Source organism: Elephas maximus, chromosome 3 (genome assembly GCF_024166365.1).
Source record: "Elephas maximus indicus isolate mEleMax1 chromosome 3, mEleMax1 primary haplotype, whole genome shotgun sequence".
NCBI lineage: Eukaryota > Metazoa > Chordata > Mammalia > Proboscidea > Elephantidae > Elephas > Elephas maximus.
Window position 1 is genome coordinate 121,695,629 of NC_064821.1, and position 25,723 is coordinate 121,721,351.

The 25,723-nt window shown below is 40.3% G+C and overlaps 1 protein-coding gene across 5 annotated transcripts in view; it reads left to right on the plus strand.

Moving 5' to 3' along the window:
* TNNI3K (TNNI3 interacting kinase) overlaps nucleotides 1-25,723 on the plus strand; it is a 380,317-nt gene that overhangs the window by 331,624 nt on the left and 22,970 nt on the right. Inside the window, exon 24 of one of the 5 annotated variants that reach the window (XM_049879575.1) lies at nucleotides 36-3,402. The exons of the other annotated variants lie outside the window; for them this stretch is intronic. Coding sequence (XP_049735532.1) covers nucleotides 36-141 — 106 coding nt within the window. The 3' untranslated portion in view covers nucleotides 142-3,402. Of the gene's footprint in view, nucleotides 1-35; nucleotides 3,403-25,723 lie in introns of those variants that run through there. 5 annotated transcript variants of the gene reach the window in all.

Sequence of the window (25,723 nt, forward strand, 5' to 3'; positions counted from 1 at the left end):
CAAACCTTTAAAATCAGTTTTCTGTATTGATACAGACTCAACCCGAACAAAACAAACTCCGTATGTGCTTCCTCCTTCATCAGCATGCTGTGGACTAAGCCTGCCCTGGCTATCTTCTCCAATCACGTCTCTGGAAAGTAGCCTGATGCCCCAGCTGCATTTATAAAAGAAGAATCAACCAATCAGAACACATAAAAGGACTAAGCCCTTCCTTCTAGGAATTTACCAACAAGGGTACCCTGTAGACCACTTTTGAGGATAACTCTCCTGTCATGTGATTTCCTTATTATCTTCTTTAAAAGCACTCTAGACCATAGCAGTCAATTTCATTTACTGTGAAAAAAAAAAAAAAAAAAAAATTGCGACAACAAATAAATTGACTTTCTAATGGTGAGTGTTAGGATCCTAAGTTTTTCAATCCCGGAAAAAAAGAAAAACCCTGCCACTTCCCTATTCCTACAAAAGATGAAGCCCCAGAATCTTTTAGCTGATTCTACATAGGAATAATTTCAAGAGTTAAAAATTAAAGGAAGCAATAAAAAGATACCAGATTTGACTTGCTGAACTATTTATTTACTTATTCAAAGATTGCTGATTTGAAATATGGTATCTATAGAATTTACAAAAGGCCTCAGTGTCTATGGAAGCATCACATTTGAATCCAACCCTCATTTCGGCAATACCTTCTGAGCTTGTAGAAGTTGACTTACTAACTCAGTGATGCTGGTCAAGTGACTTAAATTCTGTGAATCTTGTTCGCATTCTTTGTATAACAGGAAGAGTCATATTGTTTGCCTAAGTCCAGGGACTGGACAATTTTTTTTTCCCCTCGAGATAGTTATTACCTCCGGGATGTATAATTTTTGTGACACCCACTTGCTGAAGGCCAGTCATCAAGCTCATTAAGAGTCTGCAGTGGAAAATATAAAAGCCAAAGGAGAGCAGCTGGAATCTAAGCAAGTGCCGGGATGCCTATCAGCTGCCTTTTATCTCTTTCTTTTTAAGCTCAAATCTTCTCATACATTTTTCTAATTGACAAAAGCAGAAAATGTCCTAATGTCATGGGGTATGGGACAGAGAGGGAAAATATATAGCTATGCACCTTGAGGTGAGAATGTGAAAGTAATGAGTATACCTCCTCTATATGAGATATATTCAGGTCTCTAAATGTCCGTCTCAGAAGGAGTGGAAAATTAAAGGTGTGTGTATGAGTGAGGAAAAACAGTCAAAACTGTTTCCATGAAGGTCCAAAACAATAAATCCAGCCATCTATTTATATTTGCATAAATCCTCTGCACCACAAACCTGGGTGCCATACCCTGAAAACACTACAGTGATATAATTCCTATATGCACACATACACACAAAAAATAAAAGGAAGAATATAAAGTTATTGCTACTGCCCTCTGCATTTCACGCTGCTGGTATCCTACAAACGGTCAGAAGTGAAAACGGTCTGCGCTAAAAGTGATAGGGCTTTTAACTGATGTAGACCTAGAGCAACCCTGTTAGAGTCACTTTCTACTTGCTTTGCTCTCTAGCGCCACCTAGCAATCAGTTGACAAACCATGCACGGTGCCTCCAGCTTTCCTGCGTGCTGTACTGGAGATTTCACAGAGAACAAAGGCGTTCAGCCTTAAAATTGAGGACCATGTAAAAATGTCAATTCTTTCAGTTCCTTAACTTTTAGTTTGAAATAGGCTTTCTCCATTAAAAATGTAAAAGAAAGAACATCAAACAAAATACATTCGGTTCAGAAGAGGAAGTGATGAAAAATGGGAAATTAATAAAAGTGAAGATGTGAGAAGAGCCCTACGTGTGTAAAATTGGCACGTTTTTTCTAAACTTTAAGGACTGGAGTTTATTGTCGGGCATAAAGGATTTGCATGAAGAGTGAGCGAGTGACATATTTAGGTTACAACTTCTGCACTTGAGAGGATGAGAAGCAGCTCTCCCCGCAGCTATTCTGATGCTTTAATTTCGTGTTCTTTTCTGTTCTTCATCCGTGCTTGTTAGCGACCTAAAATGGGCTCCGTCATAACCCAAAGGATGAGCCACAGTGCTTTTCCCTCTTCAAGCGTTTCGTAGTACTAATTAACTAAAACCCAGCCACAGGAATGGAACCTGCAAAGATTCACCCGGAGGCAAGCTGCTAAATAAATGGTGACAGATTCCTGTTTTCAATTAGATGAAATGACATATTGGACAACTAATAGCCTGACTTTCTAATGATAAAACTTTTATGAATTTTTCATTCCTGGAAATGAAGAGAAACCCTGATCCTTTTCCCATTCATACACAAAACAAGGGCCCAGGCCCATTCTTTCATGCATCAAAGCACACAGATCCTGCCTTTGCCTGTTATGTTTGTGTGAAATTGGATATAAGATTTTGTCCGAAAATGCTGCTTTTGAGACTGCTTCTGCTCTACTGAAATGTCTGACAGGACACAGCACGGGGACCAAGGAGAACAACCAACTAATTAAATGTGTACGGGCAACACCGAGCTCTGCTCAGCAGCCATGACTGTAGCTCTGGCCATGCCAGCTCCCTCCTGACTCCAGTGTTTGTGTTGTGAATCTCCTGCTAGCATGGCAACTGTTGCTATGTTTGCAGTGCTAAGAAGTGGGTGATGCTGGTGTCTCTGTAATGAGTCAGATACAAGAGCAATGATTTCTAAAATGGATTTCTGAAGCAGCTATTATAATGGCACTGCACAGTTTAACAGGTTTAATTCCTGGTCGATTTTTTTCTTCTTCTTTTCACTTGTGGCACCTTCCATGTGGACTAAATCTAACCCTCATATCATTAAACGGTATTTTAAACAGGAGGGGGTGGGATCATGTTAAAGTAGGCATTTCACAAGTCATTGTTTCTTATTATCTCTATGGAATCCATGAGATTGAGGTATCCTTGGTATTTAGGTAATGGCAGTTAAGGTAGCCTGAAAAAATGGACCTAGGTGGAAAATAATTCCTATATTAGACAATGTGGAATTAAAAACATCCCCATTATTTGGTGGTATTAACTGTGCATTTTCTACTCAATTGAAAACAAGTACAAAAGATTTACTAGGGGTTATATTTTTACCATCCTGTATCCTCTTCTAAAGAGACAGTGAGAAAAATGAAATCCTCCTTTTTTTTGCCTTAATCAGGCACCTATTTACTAGCCAATGCTAACTGTCCCCCTACACTCTCCTGGATGCTAATACAGCCTGGACTCTGCGGGAGATATGATGGAGAAAGAGAGTGTGCATTGATGGCAGTACTCACCCGACCCAAGAAGGAAAAGAGAAGACAAGTTGCATGTTTTCATCACTTACTAAGTTTCAGACACTGTTGTGCATTTTTTGTATGTCAATCATGTCATTTACTTATCGCAACTCTTCCACAAGGTAGGAGTTATTTATCAAATGAGAAAACAGAAACACAGAAAGGATAGATAGCCTGCCCAGGGCTTTGCAACTAATAAAGAGCAGGGCCAAGAGTGAGCCTACATCAACCTGATTCCAAAGCCCACAATCTTCTCACTACCAGCTTAGCTGCTGTAATGTGGGCTGAGAGACCTGCTCCCATACTAATCAACCATGTAACACAGGCAAGTTCCTTCCTGCCCTGGGTCTCAGAATCCTAGCCTATTAAATGAGGCACGTGAAGGAGACCCTTCCTACAGACCAGCAGCTTTTATATCATCTAGAAACTTCTTAGAAATGTGGAATCTCAGGTCCTGCCTCCAACTCCCTAAATCAGAATCTCCATTTTAACAAGATTTTAACAGGTGAGCTGAGAATGCACATTAAAATTTAAGAAGCACAAGACTGGCCAATCTCTGTAGATCCTTCTGGTTTTAGTGTATTAGAATACCATCCCTTTATCTCTGTCTTTCTAGATCCTACCCTTCCTCCAAGGCTCCATTACCTCCTACTATAAGCATTCCCTAATCTCATCCTTAGACTTGATTGGAAGGAGTCTCCTTTCAGGGAAATTTTACCCATGTTAAGTCTCTTACCACTTTCAGCCTAATATCCTGTCCATGTTGCATAATTTCCTTGAAGGGGAGACCCATCCATGTGAAATAATTTTATACCTGCCACACTAAGTAGCACAGTGTATTATACTAAAGAAAACACGTCAAAGGAAATGTTGAACAAATCATTATCTAAATTTGGTTATGAGTATCATATAGTATTCTGTTTGCAAGATCCCCATATTATCCGTTATGAATACATCAAGGCAAGCACACTCCAAATAACTCTTTAAATATGGACCCAAAACCAAAAGCCAAACTCATTGCTGTCGAGTTGATTTCAACTCATGGGAACCCCCCTCCCACACCACGTTACAGAGTAGAACTGCTCCATGGGGTTTTCTTGGCTATATTCTTTATGGAAGCAGATTACCAGGCCTTTCTTTCATGGCACCACTGGCGGATTTGAACCACCAACCTTTAGGTTAGTAGTTGAGCACAAACCATGTGCACCACACAGGCATCTCTGGGTCCAAAGAAGCTTCCAGATAGCACACATGACGAAAGCAGTTTTCAAACTTTTTTACCCCCTAACTTTTTAGCACATAAATACGTCAAGAATTCAAATAGGGACAAAGCTCTACCTCAGAATCTCCTCCTCCAGAAAGTCTTCCTAGATCCAACCAACTAGTTAGATAACCCTCATCTATATTCCTATCATATCTATTCAATATCAAATGGTAACTATATTATAATCATTGGTGTATTTGCATGTCAACTGCTTCCCTCCCTCCACCCCACCACCACACACACATTGTATTCTCCTTGGGGGCTGGAACTGTGTATTTTATCTTTACATTCTTAGTAGTTATCACATTGATTGCTTGGCACATAGTAAATGGTAGATATGTGTCTGTCGAATGAATGAGTGGCTCAATCAATGCAAGTCTCTCTCACTCTAAGGCCTCCTTTTTTCTTTAATATACTTACTGTACTCTATATTAAGGCAGTTCATTGACACCAAGAACAAGAAGAAGTATAATCCTGGGGTGAGATTTATGAAGTCCTTCTTTCAGCCATGTTGGGATTCCCTATGAATATACACTTTAATTTCATGTCACATGAGGTAATCCTCAGTGTACATGAGTTCTGAGACCTAGAGAGTTGAGTGCCATTGGGATACTCTAGGTTGAAAATTGAACCAGTCCCATAAGCAGGCTTTTTTTTTTTCCCTCTCAGTCTGTCATGCATTCATTCAGCAACCATTTACTGGTGCTTACATTGTGCCAGGAGTTTGCTAGGGTTGAAGGTGTCAAGATGATTAAATAATCCAGTCTTTCAGCCCTTAAAGGAGACTAGTATGGAAAGCAGAGGGGAAGAAATTCTGCCTCAAGACTGCAACACCAACTCCTGCCTGAGTTTCCAGCCTACAGTGGCCTTCACTATAGATTTCAGCCTCCACAGTCGAGAAATTATGTTAGCCAATTCCTTAAATCTCTTGGGAGTTCCCATAAGTAAGAATCAACTCAATGGCAAGTGTTTTTTTGTTTTTTTATGTATGTATATTTACAAATAAAAAAAAAAGATTTTTTTTTTTAAAAAAAGAAATAAAATTAAAAAAAAAAAAAAAGAACCAGTGTGTGTGTGTGTGTGTGCACGCACATCTGTTGCTGTGGAGTTGATTCCAATTCATAGCAACTCTGTAGGGCAGAATAGAACCACCACATAGGGTTTCCTTGGCTGTAATCTTTATGGAAGCAGACTGTCACATCTTCTTCCCACTGAGCAGTGGTGAGTTTGAACCACTGACCTTTCAGTTAGCAGCCGAGTGATTAATGACTGTGCCACCAGAGCTCTTATGTATATATACACACCCATCTATCTACTATTGGTTCTGTTTCTCTGAAGAACCCTTACTGGTACAGTGACTACGTAATGATGGACAAATGGCTTTGTTAGAAAGGAGAAGTCTCTGGAGCTCACCTCTAGTATCTTGGACCTGCAGAGTACAGAGCCAGGTCTTCCCTAAACTTCTGAAAGGAGAAAGAAATAAGCCTCCGGGGCCTGTCAGACTTGTCTCTCCTCAAGATGATATCAGGATAAGGAATAAGAGCGGAGAGGGGGAGAGATCACCTTCTTCCCAGGCTCCTTGTTCAGCTTTTAAAATGCAAATAACCTTGAGAGGGGTTCTTCAATACATTATTGGTTACCTAATGCCTAATTAATTTCAACTAATACTACTAATGTATCAGGTGGGAAAGTTTCAGCTGAAAGTAACAGAAAACTCAAGGAATAGTTGCTTAAACAAATAGGGGCTTGTTTTTCACTTATAACAAGAAGTCTCGAAGGAGGAAGTTGTGTGCAGTGATTCTGTTGCTCTGCAGGCCCTGGAAGACCCAGGCTCATTTTTTCTCCTCCATTATCTTCAGCATTTTGGTCTTTCTCATGTTTGTTGCTGCATGGTCACAAAACAGCTGTGAAAACTCCAGGCATCATGTCTTCATTTAAAGTAGTAAAAGGAGGTTGGGTTGTACCAAGTATATTTTTGTGTCCCATATCCCTTTAAGGTCCTTGGGTGGTGCAGACGGTTAAGTACTCGTCTACTAGCCAAAAGAGGTGCCTGAAAGACAAGTCTGTCAATCTGCTCCTCAAAAGTCACAGACCTGAAAACCCTATGGAGTAGTTCTTTTCTACATTCATGGGGTCATCATGAGTCAGAACTGACTCAAAAACATGTCCCTTTTAACATGAAATCAAAGGCATTCCCAGAAAACCCCCCTCCCCCCCCCCCACATATTTCCCCTGATATTTTATTGACCAAAGTGGGGTCAAAAATGAAAAAGGGAAGCTATAAAGATCTGGCAAAGGGGAGCAGGATTGGCTCAGACAATAATGATTAATTACCTGGAGATGGGCACACTGCGTGTCCCAAACAAAACAATGGTTTCTTTAGTAAAGAGAAAATGCAAAATGGGGCCAACTAGCAATGACTTCCATAACCAATTGCAGAATTTACAATTCAATTTGTCACTTGGTAACTGAAAAGGTACCTTACTGAATATGGAAGGGAATGCAAAGATGAATGAGACTCAGGTTTTTGCTCTCCGAAAATGCATGGACTATTTCAAAGAATAAAGTACATGTACAAGGTAGATTGGAAATCTGCAAGTTATCTGGAAATACTGACAACAAGCCATGGACCAGAACCAGACCCAGGGCAAGTGTCCCAAAGAAAAAAGGTTTAGGAGGCAGGGGATAATTTATTGAGAACAGAGGTGGGAGTTGGTTTGCTACGCTAAAAAATGTATGCATCTTGGAGCCAGAGAAATCTGAATGCAAATTCTAGTTCTGCCTGCTAATAACAGTGTAAACTTGGGTCTTGGTTTACTAAAATCAGAATCATGACAGTACCTTGCCGTTTTTGTCAAAGATTGGAGAAAATATATATCAAGTACCGAATATCGTCTCTGGGAAGTTTTTGTTTTTAAACTAAAGATAAATATTCCCTATTTCATAGTTCCGTCTGTGGAAACCCTGGTGGTGTAGTGGTTGAGTGCTACAGCTGCTAACGAAGAGGCCAGCAGTTTGAATCCACCAGGCAGTCCTTGGAAACTATGGGGCAGTTCTACTCTGTCCTATAGGGTCATTGTGAGTCAGAATCGACTTGATGGCAACAGGTTTGGGGTTTTTTTTTTTTTTTGGTATTTCATAGTTCTATTCAGAGGTAGATAAATACCTTTCTGAGACTAAGAAGAAAAGCCTATGTCTGCCTGGAATTTAGGATCCTCTTTCAGACATTCTCTTCTTGTTTTTTTATCATTTATTCTCTTTGAGATAGTAGAACACTTCTTTTTCTCATTAAATATCAGCTTTACCCATAAATTTCTCACTAGCTTTTCCTCATCCATCCACCCTACTTGTTTGTCAAATTGAACAATGTTGACCATTCCCCAGCCAAAGGGCCATTTGGATTAAAGTCATTTCTGTATGTTTTCTACCCACCAGCTATTTACATGAAAATGACAGAAATCAGGGAGAAGTTTCAATTTTTCTTTGCAATCCCTGAAGAAGAAAGTCCAGTTAATTGTGAGTGTACCTGCTAGAGTATTAGATAAAAATGAAAAAGATTTTAAATGCTTGAGAAACAGCAAATCGAAATATGTTGGCTTTATCCAAATGAACATTTTTTTATTCTTTAAAAAAAATAAATAAAGCTCTGAATTGTCTGGTGTAAGGTGAGTTTTACACTCTTTTCTTCAATAATATTTTACCAGACAAATATAGAGAAAAAATACAAAATCATGAAACAAATAAAATAAATTTGATGGTAAAACACCATGTAAAGATGGTGGTGGTAATGGTGGGTTTTGCCATTATCACATATATTAAGGGATAAAGTATTCAATTAGCAAATGTACTTATGAACTACTTTCTGGTGCTGATTGATCTAAATTTCATTTTTCTAAACAGGTTTTCTGCTACTTGTGTGCTCTTTGGCTTTTTTTTTTTTTTTTTTTTCCTTCTTTTTTAAAGGGTGGACAATTCTGAGTTCAAAGACTACTTAAAGTTGAACTGCATCATTCATCCCTGATCTTTACTTACTGAGATCTTTGATAGTGCAATAAAGTCTCACTATTTCTCTTTAATATACAGATGGAAGGGGAAAAAATAGATAACTGGAAGATTATCAAGTTTCTTGAAATTTTTTCCCCAATTGCTACCATTAAATTAGGCTAGCACCTAGAATAGTAATCTGTTCAAAACTATAAAAATCTGTGTATTAGGTTTGGTTAAATAAGCTGTTTATCTAAGGGAAAGACATGTTGGAACCTGTTTAATTGAGTACAGCCAGGATTGGGAAAGTTCATGGACTTGATCAATTGACTCGAAAATATGTGTAGTGCTCCTACTAGGTGCACAGCTCTGTGTCTGGCCCCATCCAGAGATTCCCAATATTTTAGTAGCTTGTCATATATAAACACTCTTGGCAAACTGAATACATTAGCTTTCTTTCTTTCACCCCTCTTTGTGTTTCCCTCATTTTCTTTATTTAAAGGGTTAACAATATTTTATTCATAGAATTGTAAAATGACACCCAATGTATCATTTTCCCATTTTACCTTAGCTTTTTATATACCTGATTCCATTACTCCCTCTTGTTACTACACCAGGTTTCCATTCATCTAATATTTATTAAGCATCTACTATGTGCCAGATCTAGTAGTAGACATTGGAAACACAAAAATGGATAAGACACCTCCCCAGCCTTGAGGGAACTCACAGTCTAGCAAGGAGGTCAGAGAAGCAATCAGTAATATAAGTACTGAGCCAGGTATAGGATAGCCTGGGAGCCTTGGAAGGGTCAGGGGAGGGTTTCTGAAGGAAACTTGAATCTGGAAGAATTAGCCAAGCAGAGAAGGAAAGGCAGGATCTAGTAAAAAAAAAAAAAGAAAGAAAGAAAGAGCAAAGGCAGGGAGGTGTGGATCTGTGTGATACATCTGAGGAACAACAAAGAGTTAGGTAAGGCTAAAACAGAAAATATACATGGGGATTTAAAGTGAACAAAGTAGAAGAATATGGAAGCAAGTGAGTTCAGTAAACAAGAAAAATTGAAAGGAAGAAAATGGCTTTCTTCTATGTGGCTTCACTTTCAACCACTGAAACCTCTAACTCTCTTCACCCAGGGTGGTGAGTGAATGAGGGCCTGTACGGGATTGGATATAGCAACCTGGAGTCTGTTGAAATTGTACTTGGACATGACGTTATCAACTCTGAGTGACCCCTGAATGAGCATGATTTCTGCATTTGTGTTTAAAATGAGTCATTGTAAGAATGCAGGTGGTCTTGGGGGTGGCGATACAGATGAGACATGGGTGACGTAGATGCTATAGAGCTCCACCTTGAACTTGGGATTGGCCCCTGAGACTGTGTGACCAGGCAGCACAGCAAGGGTGACTCTTGATACTCAGCTAATGCTGTATGGATGACACCACACACATGACCATCTGTTCATAGATCTGGTTCTTTAAATGGTGAGAGACTAGAAATAGAGATGTAAGGATCCAGGCATCATAATTAAGAAAGAAAAAAAAAAAGCAATAAACTTACCCAAAGGTTTCACAGCTTGTAATTTTTTAATCTCTACACTGAAATGTGGATGATGAAATTGAGACCTATGGAATTACCTGTCCAGCGTCTCAGCCATATGCCTTATTACTCTATATTCTCCACTCCCACACAACCCCTATCTGTTTGCATCATTCAGTGCCAAGAATAGTGCCTGGCACGTGGTGCTTACTCATCAAAAGTTCATTGAGTAAAAGAAGGAACACCTACCACTGACAGAAAGCTATTTATACTGTTCTTCACCATTGGGAGCGTAATACAAGGATTTTCCAAATTTGCACCCTGGAAAAAAAAAAAATTTTTTTTTTTTGTAGCATGCCTCGCTCAACATGGAAAACTTCTCTATCTTTATTAACAAGCCTTATGAAGGGGGATAGACTGTGTGAGCACCCAAAGTTGGCCTTTTCTGCCTCTCACCCAGCTAAATGGCTCACCATAGAAAGCTATAGAGAACTTTTGCTATCTTGCTAACATTTCTCACGAAGAGACACTTGAAAAAGATGAGTTTCTTGTCTTCTTAAAGTCAGTGCTAGTTTTGGACCATTAACAAGGTATTTTCAAAGAGCTTTGTTGTTAGAATCAACAGAGCACACAGGTTGCTCAGTTAGAACTGTTTGACTAGCCTGAGATCACGGCAGAGGTGCCAGAGATGAAGAATTGGTTGTGGAGAAAGAGCCGGCAGGACCCAGAGGGCCTCATGTGCCTTTCCTATTCGTTCACTTAGCCATCATTTATTAAGCATTTATACTGGCTTTTGTAAATGTCTTTGTCTGAGGCCCATCCCTTCTCTTAATGAACAAATAATTTTAAGCAAGCACGCTAAGTGCTCTTACCACAGTGAGTCCACGGGAAGGTGGAGACACAGGGGAACCGCTAGGAGTTAAGAATCTGACAAAGACTCTTTTTGCAGTGTTCTCTCAGAAGAAAATGTTTGTTCAGTAAACACACCCCTCTTCAGGATCCTTCATACCTGCATAGAATTGCCTTTTCCATCCTCACTACAGGAGTAGCTCCTTTTTCTTCTTTCCTTCTTCCCCATTTCCTCCTTCTTCCTCTAAAGAAAACCTAAGCAAGTCTACATTTCACCAGAGGCAGCTGATGCTACAATGTGGGAGTATTAAATGTTTAACATCTTGTCACTTGCATAGCTGATGGAGTCATCCTTTTGTTTCAAAGTTTCATGTTTAGGGGTTGAAAAGCTAGATTGATGAGCATTAACAGAGAGAAATATTTTTTGAGGCGTAAGTGAAGCTGGTGACACACTACTTTACAGTTTAGTGAAATTCTGCAAATCTGATTCTATTATCCTGTCAAAGTTTCACCAAAAGGAGACCCGGAAGCATCTTTTAGATGAATCTTTAAAGATTCCAGAAGCTACAACCACATCTGCAAAAACCAGATGCCTCTGGTGCTGACAGACCTTGGTTTTTCTGTATACGTGCGGGCAGTAAATAATCTTCCAACAACTAATTAAGTTTAAGGAAAGTTATCTTTGGTGATGCAGTGCCTGCCTCTCACTCCCTTGAAAAGATTGTCAGGCAGTAAACAATAACTGTGTTTTTCGATTCAAGGGCTTTTCAAATTTGACATAGCTGGATTTACCCAGGCACACCAAAACAGAAGCTTCCGTTACGAAGCACAGAACAGAGTACTCAAGTGCAGATTTTTACAGAGCATTTAAAGCCCAATCATTTAGGCCTTGTTTATTTTCACAGTTAGGTATGAGATATAGTCTAATAAATGCATTCTTACCAAAATGCCAGGGGCAATTGTTTTAAAACACTTCCCACAATTCTATGTATTTGTCACAGGTTCACAAGCTGAAAAACTAAAAGAGCTTTATAATGCTTTCAACGACTGTGCTACTGTATACGTGCTTATACGGAAAATGTTCATTATTGAGGAGACTTTAAGTCTATGAGCAACATTGGTAGTAAAGTTCATTTTATTAGAAACTGCTATTTTTCTCTGCTATTTACCAAGCATTTACTGAAGGACTTCCTCAAAGTCCTGAAAACTTACTGTGATCTAGTACATATATTATCTAATTTAATATTCCCAACTACCTGGGTAGTAAAAACAGTTAACCCATGTGGCTGCTAACCTTAAGGTTAGCAGTTGGAGTCTGCCCAGAGGTACCTCAGAAGAAAGACCTGGCGATCTACTTCCTAAAAAGCAGCCATTGAAAACTCTGTGGAGCACAGCTCTACTCGGGCACACATGGGGTCACCATGAGTGGGAATTGACTTGACAGCAAATGTTTTTACCTGTAAGGTAGATATTATTTCCTTTTGAAGATGGGAAAACTGGTCAAAACCATTAGAAGATATATGCTAAGCTAGTAAGTAGGGAAGATGGGATTGATCCTCATCTGTCTAACCCCAAAGCCCATGTGTGCTCTTTCTGGGACAGCCTAAGAAATTCTGTTTGGGCCTCATTGCATAAACAAGGTCAAGACTGTGGTAAAAATGTGAAGGGATGATAGAGCTTTAGAGAACCCAGGAAGAAAACAAGCTGGAGACTTGATAAATAGGCCAGTGCCCAAAAAACCCACACTTAACCCTGGTGATGCAAAACAGTTAAGCGTTCGGCTGCTAACTGAAAGGTTGGTGGTTCTAACCCATCCAGCTGCTCTTCTAGAGAAAGACCTGGTAATCTGCTTCTGTAAAAATTAAATTAAAACCAAAAAAACCCTATGGGGCAGTTCAGCTCTGTCACATGGGGTGACTATGAGTCAAAATCAACTTGACAGCCCCTAACAGCAACAGAGTTTTATAGTGCCCATGAACATCACAAGGACATTCAGAGCGGGTGTACACCTCTTTAATGAGATATCAATGGTGTCTCACTGATGGTTGCTGTTGGCAACCGATCCCATAAGAGGCTCAGTGAAGGCCTAATTAGGGCAGGAGTCAGGAAGAGATTGCAGGTAATTGAGATCAGACACAACTGAGGTTGGGCAGATGACTGACACCTGATGTAGTCAAACTAAGGGGATCAAGGTTTGAGGCGAGCAGAGGTAACAAGTTTAGGCCAGAGACTGAATACTGATGAAAATAATTAAAAGCTGGATCTGAGAAGGACATTCAATCTAGGTCAAACAATAGGTAAGATAGAATCTAAGGTAAGTCTGAGATTTTTCTCTTCAGAAGCCTGTGAAAACCTGTTGCCGTCTCATAGAGACCCTATAGGACACAGTAGAACTGCCCCATAGGGTTTCCAAGGAGCGCTAGTGGATTCCAACTGCCAACTTTTTGGTTAGCAGCCTGAGCTGTTACCCACTGTGCCACCAGGGCTGTCGTCTTCCTCAACTGGCTCTTTTAGACTGAAGATCTTCAGTGTTAAAGAGATTGTACTCACCTATCCCAGCCTAATGCCCCATGGAGGCAGAGCATCTTCCTTAGTCCCTCAAGATTTTGACATCTGACTCAGTGAAATGGAGGAACTTGCCTTTTGCTGAGACTGTGGATAGAGAGCGATGTTGGCATCCTTAGGAGCCTCACTGGAGGGAAGGGAAAGATCATCCACTTATTCACTTGTCACCTCGTCCTCTGGGGACCTTCCCAGGATAATGGCAAGGGCTGGAACTGGGCTGAGAACGTGAATCTAAGCACAAATCACCCATAATCTGTAGTGGTTACTGACAATAACTTTGGTATTTAAAGATTTTTAAGAAATCTGGCCGTTTTGTTTTGTTCTGAAATTTCCCACTAGCCAGAACAAAACTAATGTTGAAGACTAGCCAGTGAATGTTGATATCCATTCATTTATTCACTCCTTTGTTCAATCAATATTTCCTGGGATGAGGAGGGGTTTGTCAATTTCCAGATATTTTGCTAAATGCTAAGAGTAAAGACAAAAAAAAACATGGTTTCCTACTTCAGATGATAGCACTCCAGCCAGGAAGGCAGACAAGTGATGAAATCCACACAATACAATGTAATGAGTGCTAGAATAGAGGGATCAAGTCATTCCACTGTAGGGCTGAGTATGTGAGGGAAACTGTAAGAAGTTCATTTAGGAGGGGAAGAAAGGGGAGGGGGAGGACTACCTGTATGAGACAGGAGATTCAACTGATGAGGCTGAAGTAGAGCCGATCTGCTGTTAGGTAACGTGGACTCACTCTTTGGGGCCTGAGCAGTAGGTAGCATGATCAGCCTTGTTCTGTAAGAAAATAATTTCTACAGCTTGGCTGAGGGTGGTGTGGGGAGGGGGAGGGGCTTCCCAGTGGCAGAGGAAATTAGTTATAATATTGTCAGATACAGGCTTTACTTAGTCTTGTTATGTTTAAAAGAGGAATGATAAATCACGGGGAATATTATAGGCTATAAATGATAACATGCTGTCTATTTCACACATGAAGATGGTATGTATGTTATCACTAAGTCAAACATTTAATTTTTCCAGTAGTAATGATGGATGTGCCCTCACACATTACCCTTTATTTTCCTAATCTTTATTATGACAGGTGAAGGCAGTTTACTCCGGGGATTTTCCAGTGTTAGAATATTCTATACAGATGATGTGTCCTTGTTGCCAGCTCACAAAAATGATGTCAGCAATTATTTACCACACGGTGGACAATATTTTCTCTTGCAGCCTCTCTCCAAATGTGACAGAAGTCTAGAAGAAATATTTACAGTATATGTTCCCGTGAGCAGAATTACGAGGAAACACTGATAACAATTCAAAACGAAATGAAAACATCATTGTCCCCAGCTCTGTTTACAGAGATGATTCATCCTTTACCCCCATTTTGGCAGATGTGATCCATTATTGTGTATCGTCGGAATCATTTTAAACACCTGTAGGCACTTTCTATGTACAATGTATCTGTAGGGGTAATTCTTCCAAAGAAGGTTAATAACATTAATCCCATTTTACAGATGGGAATAAAAGACAACTGGCTTATCCTATTTTTTCAGGTCAGATAGTAAATCAACGCCTCATTAACATTCATTAGAATTTTCACTCTATCCAATTTCAAACTAAGCTCCTTCCCTAAGGCACTTAATTAGCAGCAAGAATTTTCTGGCATTCGCTCCTCACTGATTTATGTGTCCAACAGTGGAGCCCGTGTATGAGCAAGGCACTGTGCTAGTAGTGCAGGCCTGCACGGGAAATGGTGGGCGGGTCAACTCAGCCAGCCTGTGGAAAGTAGCTTAGGAAGGCTTGTTAAAGCACAGATTGCTAGGCCCAGTTCCAGAGTTTCTGATTTGGTAGGTCTGGGGTGGGGCAGAGAATCTGCATTTCTAACAGGTTCCCAGGCGATGCCGCTGCAGCTGAGCCAGGGACTAAGGTTGGAGAACCAGTCAGTGCTCTAAGCAAGACTCAATGTAATGATCTGGGACTGGGTTCAGGACGTGGTGGGAAATGATGACCTTCCCTAAGCTCTGCTTTTAGAAGATGAATTTGGCAGCTGTGTGTAGGGTCTGGTGGACAGATGGGCCGCCAGGAGGTTCCCAGCCAAGGTAAGTAGAAACTGAGAGATGGTAATAGATGCTGAGAAATATTGGCCCAGTGGAATGAGTGGGTAGAGAGGTTTTGTTGATTGATTAGGGAAAAAGGAGTCATCAAATGTGACACCCTGCCTTTCAGTCTGGGTGGCTAGAAGAATTGTTGTGTCATTAATAGAAATTGAGAGGACTGGAGGGATCTGCCTTCTTGTGTATTTCCATCTCCTGTTTCCACAAAGTCTCCAACCATTCTTTCCCTTTATTTATTGTTGTTATTTATGCAGTTTTCACATCGTCTTTCTTCCACCTCTTTACCTTCAGGGACCAATGTATCTAAAGGACAGCTATCGACTCCCGTTCTCTTCTGAGATATGGTTCTTACCTCTAGTGGATTTCTGATTCTGTCCCTTGCCTCTCTGATTCCTCATTTTTAGGGTGACAGCATAGCTCACAGTCTGCTCAGCAATCTTAGCGGATTCTGCTAATCATCACTATGTTTATGGTTTCTGTGTTTTACCTGAAGCCTGTCTGGGGAGCATATTGTCAGAGGCCTCATAATCCATCATAAATGGTGTTAGGAATAATTTCAGTTAAAAATTATTTTATTAGTTTTTTTTGTCTCACATTTTGCTTTTATATAATTTCTTTTCTATAAGTAAAGGGAGTGTTTTAAAACACCATTTACAAATATGTATACTTTAGGGGGTATTTAAGAGCTATGGTTGCTAACCAAAAGGTCAGCAGTTCAAATCTACCAGGCGCTCCTTGGAAACCCTATAGGGCAGTTCTACTCTGTTCTATAGCATCGCTATGAGTGGGAATCTACTCAACGGCAACGGGTTTTTTTTTTTTTTTTTTTGGTAGGGAGTATTTAGTCTTGAATTTAAAGCAAATTACCTTACTTTAAAAATACAATTCTTAACAGCCTGACGACCCCAGTACAAGAAGAATGAGATGGTGCCTGACTACCACTACCAACTGCTCTGACTGGGATCACAATAGAGCATCCCAGACAAAGCAAGAGAAAAATATAGAAGAAAAAATCAAATTCATAAAGAAAGATTACAGGCCTGTTAGAGACTGGTGGAACTCCCAAGACTATGGCCCTAAGACACCCCTCTGACTTGAAACTGCAGCCATTCCCAGAAACCACCTTTTGGCCAAGCAATAGACAGGCCTAGAAAATAAACAAAAACACCCAAAAAGAATGCCCTCCATAGAACAAATAATTATACGAGACCAAAAGGGCAACATTTGCCCAAAAATAAAGATGAGAAAGCAGAAAAGGGTAGGAAAACCACACAAAAGGAAATGGGGAAGCCAGGGTAGAAATGGGGAGAGTGTTGACACAATGCAGGGATTTCGACCAATGTCATGGAACACTTTGTGTACAATTTGCTGAATGGAAAACTAATTTGGTCCGTAAACTTTCACCTAAAGCACAAGAAAATATTTTTTAAAAATACAATTCTTCAAAGTTCTTAAAATGGTTTTTTGAAACTGGAATAATAGAGAAGCTAGAAGCTTAGAAAAAAACTTCTAAGAATCTCTTTATAAGTAAAAGATTTTACATAACAATCCCACAGAACATATCTTTGAAAGAAAATTAGATTTTACACACAGAATTTTCCTAAAGTGAGGGCAGGTATCTATGATAAGGATATATATTATAGCTGAGATAAATCAAAGGTTAATGTTTATAATATTCACCATCCTATTGTGAAATGTTTGTTATCTATGTCATTTGATTATGAGTGACAATTCATCTTGTCAAAGAAGTGACAAGTAGGATCTTTCAGGTGAAATTTTTAAAAGTATTACATTTAAATACCCTTATAGAATTCAAATGACCTTGCCTCCTACTTTTCTGAAAAATTTGAGAGTGTTTTCCATCATTGCCACCAACTTTCATCCTAAATCCTTCCAAATCTCTCTGTAACATCAGAAATCCTCAGCTCCTCTCCTCAGATGGAGATACAATGCTTCTTCCCCAGACCAATCCCTCCCCTTTCTCCCAGGGCCTGGCAGTGTCCATCCATGGCCCTGCCTCTGCCTTTGCCTCCTTCTCCCTTAGTCTCTTCTTGCCTTCCTTAACAGTTTCCTTTCCTCATCTCTGACGCCAAAATTTATAAGTCACAACTTTAAAAAATAAAAATAAACAGCTCATTAAGCAGCAACTTTATTCTACTGCCTTCATTTTTAAGACACTGATAGCAAAAGAGAAGGAAGAAGTAAGGGAGACCTGGAGCATATTACCAGGTATTTGGGTCTTGGTCTCCTTGGTGGTGATGAAGAATGATCTGCTCTGGATTGGAACACGTTTAAGCAGCCGGAATTGGTGTACTTAAAGGCAGCCTAACAGAAGGCAGGAAAGCCCCTCACTCACCTTAGAACTGGAAACTTCAGGAGGAACTGGTTCATCTTGGGGTGGTTTGCTTAAGTTGCTTGCTAAGGCTTTAGCTCTTTCCTTATTATTGGATTAATGGTATACCAGCTACTTTTTATGCTGCTGGATCTCAGAGGTAAGGCATTATTCTGGTTCTGATGTATTTAGCATCAAGGTGGGTCTCTTTCGAAGCTCAGCAGACTGGAGGTGGAAACTCATTGTTGTGTAGGTTGAGCATTCTATTAGGTGATGCTTCCTAGATGTGTTAGTTTTGTAAACTTTTGCCTTTTTTTCTTTATTTCTGTGAGATAAACTTTGCAAGCATTATTATGGCTTTCCTGTGTGATAGTTAGAGAGCCCTGATGGGTTTGTTTTGGATTTTCTGTGTCATATTTGGAAAACCAGAGGTTCCCCCATGTAACCTAATGGAAAGGCACTCACAATAAATGACTTATTTAGCTCTCATTGGTATATTGTCATACCACAGACTGGTGGTGCCACAGTGCCACTCACCTTATAGTGGCTTGTATTACCAGATCATATTTCTCAAAATCCATACTACCAACCAAATATTTAAACACGCTCAATTAATTAGCATGCATTCCGATCCTGAAAACGCATGCCAACAAAAATAAAATAAAAATAAGGAGGAAAAATGTAGTAACAAAAGGTTTTTTAATTGACTTGGTTGTGAATAATGGTGGTCCCTATGTATGGATGAGGTCCGATAAGTGAGAGGACAAATCCACCTTTTCTGTGCTCTGGGTGCCCTGACTAAATACCCCAAATTCTTACAGATATTTTTCCTTTGGGCAATAGCTCAACCCCCAGCTTCATCTTCAGAACATTTTTAAATAACGTCCCCTCTCTATCACCTTAAAGATTTGCAGAGGTGAAATTATGACAGCAGTGATTAACAACACGCTCTCCCAGTTTTTTTCTCCCAGTTGGACTGACTGGGTTCAAATTCTAGCACTGCCATTTCCTACTGGTTAATCTCGGCCAAGTTAATTAAGCTCTTTCTACCTGTTTCTTTGTCTGTAAAATGGGGATAATGATAGTAGCTAGTTCTTGGTTATTGTGAGGATTAAATGAAACAATCTATGTAAGTCACTGAAAACAATGTTTGGCACATGGTAAGTGCTCAGTAAATGTTAGCCGTTATATGGAATATACACCTTAATACAATAAATTCCTACTTTATCATATACACACACACATATATATGTGTATTGTTATTGTTAGCGGTGATCAAGTTGACTTCTGATTCATGGTGACCCCATGCACAGTGGAACAAAACGCTGTCTAGTCCTGTTCCATCCTTATGATCAGTTGCACATCAGGCCAATTTGATCCAAAATTGACTGATTTTTCTAAAGTAGATTGCCAGGACTGTCTTCTTAACCCATCTTAGCCTGAAAGCTTTGTTGATACTGTTCAGGATCATAGCAACATGTAAACCTCCTTTGACAGTTGGTGGTAGCTGCATGTGACATTCATTGGCCAGGGTCTCCCTCACAGAAGGTGAGACTTCTACCACTGAACCACTAACGCCTCATTTTATAGGTAATTTAAATGCTACTATTTCTATAAAGAATTTCATTTCCTTCTTTTTTTCCTTCCTTTAACGAGAGGAGCCCAGGCAGCACAGTGGTTAAGTGCTTGGCTGCTAACAGCTCAGTGGGAGAAAGATGCAGCAGTCTGCTTCTGTAAAGATTACAGCCTTGGAAACCCTATGGGGTGGTTCTACTCTGTCTTATAAGGTCGCTATCAGTCAGAATTGACTGTATGGCAACGGGTTTGTTTTTGACAAGGACCTGCTATATGCCAGGCACAGGAGACACAGTGGTCAGAAATATGGACCCAGTCACTGCCCTCACAGAGCGGGTGAACAGGCAATCTCAGCAAAGCATGATCAGTTTTATGATAGGAGAGGCACAGGGTCTAATAAATGAATACATGAATGAGTAAATGCATGAGTGAATGTTTCTGTCTATTCCTGCTTAAATGTTAAGTATTCTGATCCCTGAGAATAAGTCAGAATTTCTTTCAATCTGTGCTAGCCTATTCATGGTGCCATTTTTGCTAGGAGTCATAACTACTTCAAAGCCCAGAGTAATTCTGGGTCTGCATCCAACTGTTGTTAACCTTCTAAACAGAGCTGGGATCCAGGTAAAGCAGAAAAAAAAAAAATCCAGACAAGGGAGATATATCCATATCTTTCCAAAGATAGATGGTAGGAAGTAATTACTATCTGCCATAGTTCCTACCCTTCTCACTTTTCCGACTCTCTCATGTTTGATTTACTGGCCAGGGATTGTTCTTTTTTAAAAATCTGGTTCAGGCTGTATTGGAAACTTAATATAGCAGGTGAAGCCTTCAAGCCCATGATGAATCAGGGCCAGACACAAATAGAAAGCTGTGGACTCAAGGGCTTCAAAGAAAGACATTTAGGGCAGTTCTGCTCTTGAAGCTGCTGCTTGCTCTTACTAAGAGCCAGAATCCAAAGGAGGCAGCTGCTACAAATGCGCATAAATAAAGGAAGTGTGTTCCTGGCGTTCCTATGGGAACCTGCTGCAGCTTGGATTACCCATTCTCCAGACGTGGTTTTCTTTCAGCTTCGTGTCTCACATTAAAAAGTAGACCAACGGGTACACTTCCACAGTGGTACTTGAGAAATATTTGAAGTGGGAGGAGTGTGGCTAATTCTCTCAACACAGTAGAGAAGACTTACTTCTGAGGATATTATACATTTAAAAAGTAGTGGCACAGTGGTTAAAGCACTTGGCTGCTAACGAAAATGTCAGTGGTTCAAACCCACCAGCTGCTCTGTGAGAGTCTGCTCCTATAAAGATTTACAGCCTTGGAAACCCTATGAGACAGTTCTACCTTGTCCTATAGGATCACTATGAGTCAGAATTGATTCTACGGCAAAGGGTTTGGTTTGTTTTTGTTTTTTTTTTAAATTGTGTGTGTGTGTGTGTGTGTGTGAAATATCCAAAGAGACAATAGCAGAATAACACTAGTCATTTTCTGATTAGAACATTGATTGTGTGACTAATTTGGATTTGAAATTGGTATTTTTCTTCAGTTCAAAATTTGTTTTCTTTTTACCTTAGCCCCTGGCTTTAGTGGAAACCTCACTTACAGAGGGAATTCAAGGTTTGTCTGTGAACACATAATATCCAGGACTGTATGATCCAAAGCTTCAATAGGTTCATGGCCAGAAGCCCAAATTTCTGACTCCAAGTCCAATTGTCCAGCAGAAATTGAAAAATTCAAATTACTAATGAGAGGAAAGAACGCCACACATTTCATTCCAGCAGATAGCAAGGCTTCTCTAAAGCAGTAGCACTGCAAAGCTGGAAAATAGTGGGCCAGAAAAACACTGAGACACAGGGGAGTTCCGGCCCCTCTCCTCCCTCTTACTGGCCAGGTGACTGCAGGCCAGTTACTTGATCTTCCTGCACCTCAGTTTCTTCATTGAAAAAAACAAGGGTAATACTCATGCCCTGCCCCACGTTTGCTGGAGAGATTGAGAAATTGTGTGTAAAATGTTCTAACACATGATATCACAAAGTACTTCTATAGGCAATATCCCAATGGATACTTACGTGAAATTTACAGGTTTGGGAGGACATAATCAATTGGAAATATGATATTTGTGTTTTGCTGTATTCTCTGTAGGTTGCATATCTAAGAACAAGGTAATTCAACCAAGCCACAATTACAGAGGCACTGGTGAATATAGAGTTCTCACTTTCACCAGAGAAGTATATTTGTAAGATGCTGGCATTTGGCAACAGCCTTACCTGTAACCAGCCTCAAGCACGGCCAACTAATTTTTGAGACAGTGTTCAAAAATGCTCCAGTGAATTCTTCTGTGAGAAAAGTTTTTAAAACACACAGTAACAATGTAGTAAGTGCCACCACACAGTATTTGGAAACATTTGAAAGAGCCTGCTGGGTATTTTAGCAGCCTAATCTCTGCACTATTCAGCTATTCATTGAAATCTTCCTCTGAAAACTTGCCTAGGGCAGAGGGGCCTTGGCCTTTCCAGTAGTAATGCCCAAGCCTACTGTGTCCTGATGCTGTATGGGCGCCAGGACAGCTGGGCAGTCCTACTGGCTGTGGCCAGGGCTGGAGTAGGGGGATTCACTGTGAAGCCTGCACATGACCCCTTCCTATTCTAAAACTGTACAGGAAAAATGTGTTAACAGGAGGCCACATAAGTTCTGGTTTCAAGAATGAAGCTCCTAAAAGATTTTCCACTTTCTTCAGCTCTGAGGATCAGAGGTATTTGTATTAATTTCCTAGAGCTGCCACAACAGAATACCACAAATCATGTGGTTTAAAACAACAGAAATTTAGTGTTTCAAAGTTCTGGAGTCTAAAAGTCTGAATTCAGGGTGTCAGAGAGCCATGCTCTCTCTGAAGACTCTAGGAGAAGAAGCCTTCCTTGTCTCTTTCAGCATCTCACAGCCACAGGTTTTGCTTGGCTTGTGACGTAACTCCATAACGTAGAACTCCAGTTTCTGCCACCACCCTTGCACAGCTGTCTCCCTATGGGTCTGTCTGTTTCTCTGTGCCTCTTTTTATAAGGACACCAGTCATATTGGATTAGGGCCCCCCCTACTCCAGTATAACTTCATGTTAAAAAAAATCTAAACCCATTGCCATCGAGTAGATTCTGACTCATAATGACCCTATAGGACAGAGCAGAACTGCCTCATAGGATTTCCAAGGAGCGGTTGGTGGATTCCAACTGTCGACCTTTTGGTTAGCAGCTGAGCTCTTAACTACTAAGCCACCAGGGCTCCAACTTCATGTGAACTAATTGCATCTCCAAAGGTCCTATTTCCTAATAAGGCCACATTCACAGGTACCAGGGGTTAGGACTTCAACACATCTTTTGGAGGAACACAAGTCAACCCATAGCAGTATTCTTTTGTTTAACTTAATTAATTCATTCATTTAGCAAATATTTACCCAGGGCTTACAATTCAAGGCTCTATGGATACAAAAGCAAATAAAACAAACAAAATAATCCCTTATCATGGAGCTTAGAGACTAGTGAGAGTTTACAAACCAAAAAAACCAAACCCATTGCTGTTGAGTCAACTCCAACTCCTAGCAGCCCTATAGGACAAGAGTAGGACTGCACCGGAAGTTTTCCAAGAAGTGACTTGTGGATTTGAACTGCAGACCTTTTGGTTAGCAGACCAGCTTTTAACCATTGTGCCACCAGGGCTCCAAGTGAGAGGGGACAGACTTTTTTTTTTTTTTTTTAATAAATTACATAATATATAAAAGCAGGATTGGGAATAGAGAGTGCAAAAAAGGATGTAGTTTGTAGTTTGGAGAAGAGTATTCCAGGTTGAGGGAACAGCAAGTGAAAATTCTGAGACAGGATCATGTCTGTGGATTGAAGGAACGATGAGGATGGTGGGAGCAAAGTGATCCTAGGGAAGGGGGAGGATAGCAGGAGACAAAGATGAGAAGTAATGGGGCAGATCTTAAAGGGTGTGCAGGCCTTTGGGAGAACTTGGGCTTTTACTGAGATTGAGACAAACGCTACTGTGGGATTTGAGAAGGGAAGTGATGTGATTAGACTGCTTTTTAAAAGGACCATTCTGGCTGATGCACCTTATGGGTCTGGGAGGGAAGATAATTAATTTCCCCTTTCAAACCTACTTCCATTCATTCAATTACTTAATAAATATTTTATTTAAAACTGGGCTACACACTGGGGAGGCAGACAAGTAAAGAAATAATATTGAAACGATGTGATAATGAATGCACCTCACCAAGTGTTGGGGAGAGAGAAACTGAGGCCTAAACAATAAATAGCATCATTTATTGGAAAAGGAGAAAGGGAGAATGAAGCAGGCAGGAATGACAACAATGATAATAACAACGACAATGGCTAATATTTATTGAGCATTTATTACGCGTTAAGGAGTCTTCTGGGGTACGTGTGTAGTAAAATAGTTAATGCACTCAGTCACTAATCAAAAGGTTGGCAGTTTGAGTGCACCCAAAGGTACCTTGAAAAAAGGGCCTGGCAGTCTACTTCCGAAAGATCAGCTGTTGAAAACTCTATGGAGCACAGTTCTAATCTGACACACACGGGGTCGTCATAAGTGGGAGTTGACTTAATGGCAACTGGTTTAGGGGCTTTTCCAAGCACTTTATATTTAAACCATCTCATATCTCATATAATCTTCCAGAACTGCCCAATAGGGTTTCCAAGGAACGGTTCGTGGATTCGAATTGCTGACCTTTTGGTTAGCAGCTGAGCTCTTAACAAGTGTGCCACCAGGGCTCCATGTATATGATAGGTACTATTATTATCCTCCATTGTCCAGAAGAGGAAACTGAGGCATAGGGAGGTTAAGTAACTTCCTTAAGGGCAACAGCTAGGAAGCACAGGTGCCAGGACTAGAAACCTGACTTGGCCCGACTCAGAGCCTGTACTCCTAACCCCTTGGCTTATCTGTACAGAGCACTGGGATGGAGAGATAAAGCTGGAAAAATGACCAGGAGTTCAGCTCAACCAAATTCACTTTGAAAATATGTGTTGAGGGCATACTCTGTACCAAGCCCCAAATGCCAGGGCCTCAGAGATAAAGACCAAAACATGGCTCCTGTTCTGAAGGATCATGCCGCATGTTGTGCCACATGCGTATCAAGGCTTAATAAACACCAATTTAAAAATGACCATGAAGGTCTCGCTGTGCAGAATGCCACAGAACACTTCTTACAGAACCCAGAGTCATGTTCCTGCCAACACAGAAGGCAGGAGCAGTGGTCAGCTCAGCAGGAAGTGTCAAACCCTGGGTTGCCCCAGGATTCAAAGAAGCGTCAGAGTACATCACACTAGAGTGGGATTAGAGTCCCCACATCACCAGCAGGGGAAGAGCTTTGCAATGGGAACAAGACACCCTGGCAACATAATACCATTTTATTTTTCAGGATCTGACAGCAAAGAATACACAGAGGAGGGGAGGAAAGCTTTGGTGTTGTGTGATGAGGCAGAAGGTCTCGGAGGTTTGGTGTACATTCACTTAAAGCAAACAAACAAACAAACAAAAAACGCTGCTTGTAATTTTGTAACCTCCTTAGGGTGTTTCAAATGGTTTGAAGATCAATATTCTGCATGTTCAAAGAGTGTAGGCCTGTCATAAAGAACAAAAGAACGTGGAATTTCTTGCAGGGATCTGAATTCACACAACAGAGCCCAGAGATCTAAAATCAACAAAGATGGCCTTTGAACCTTTCCTCAGTCCGAAGGGGAAAAGAATATATATCTGTCTGTAGGTTCCTATCTGGTTGCCTCCTTTATCTTTCATAAATAAAATCGGTTCTGTGATTTTTATCTATGTAACCACCCAGTGGCTATTGTTCTAGAGTAGTGGTTAAAAGTTTGGGTCCAGATGGGCCTGAGTGCAAATTCAAATTCCACCACTGGTAATCTGTATGACATTGGGAAAGTTAGCTGAGCTCTCCAACTCTCAAATTTCTTATCTGTAGGATGAGAATATCACCTCCTTTGTAGTGCTGTAACGATGATTAAGTGAGAATGCAAGTAAGGAAGGCAGTTTGTACAGTGCCTGAAATATGGTAAACACTGAAAATAAATGTTCTGAAAAAGTGTCTGAACTTTTACAGGAAAAGTTTGTGACCCCATACTCTAGAAGCATAAAATTCCACCTTTTCCAAGTCACGTAAGTCTGAAACTATATACACTGGAAATTTATCTCCCCATGGAAAAATGTAAATATT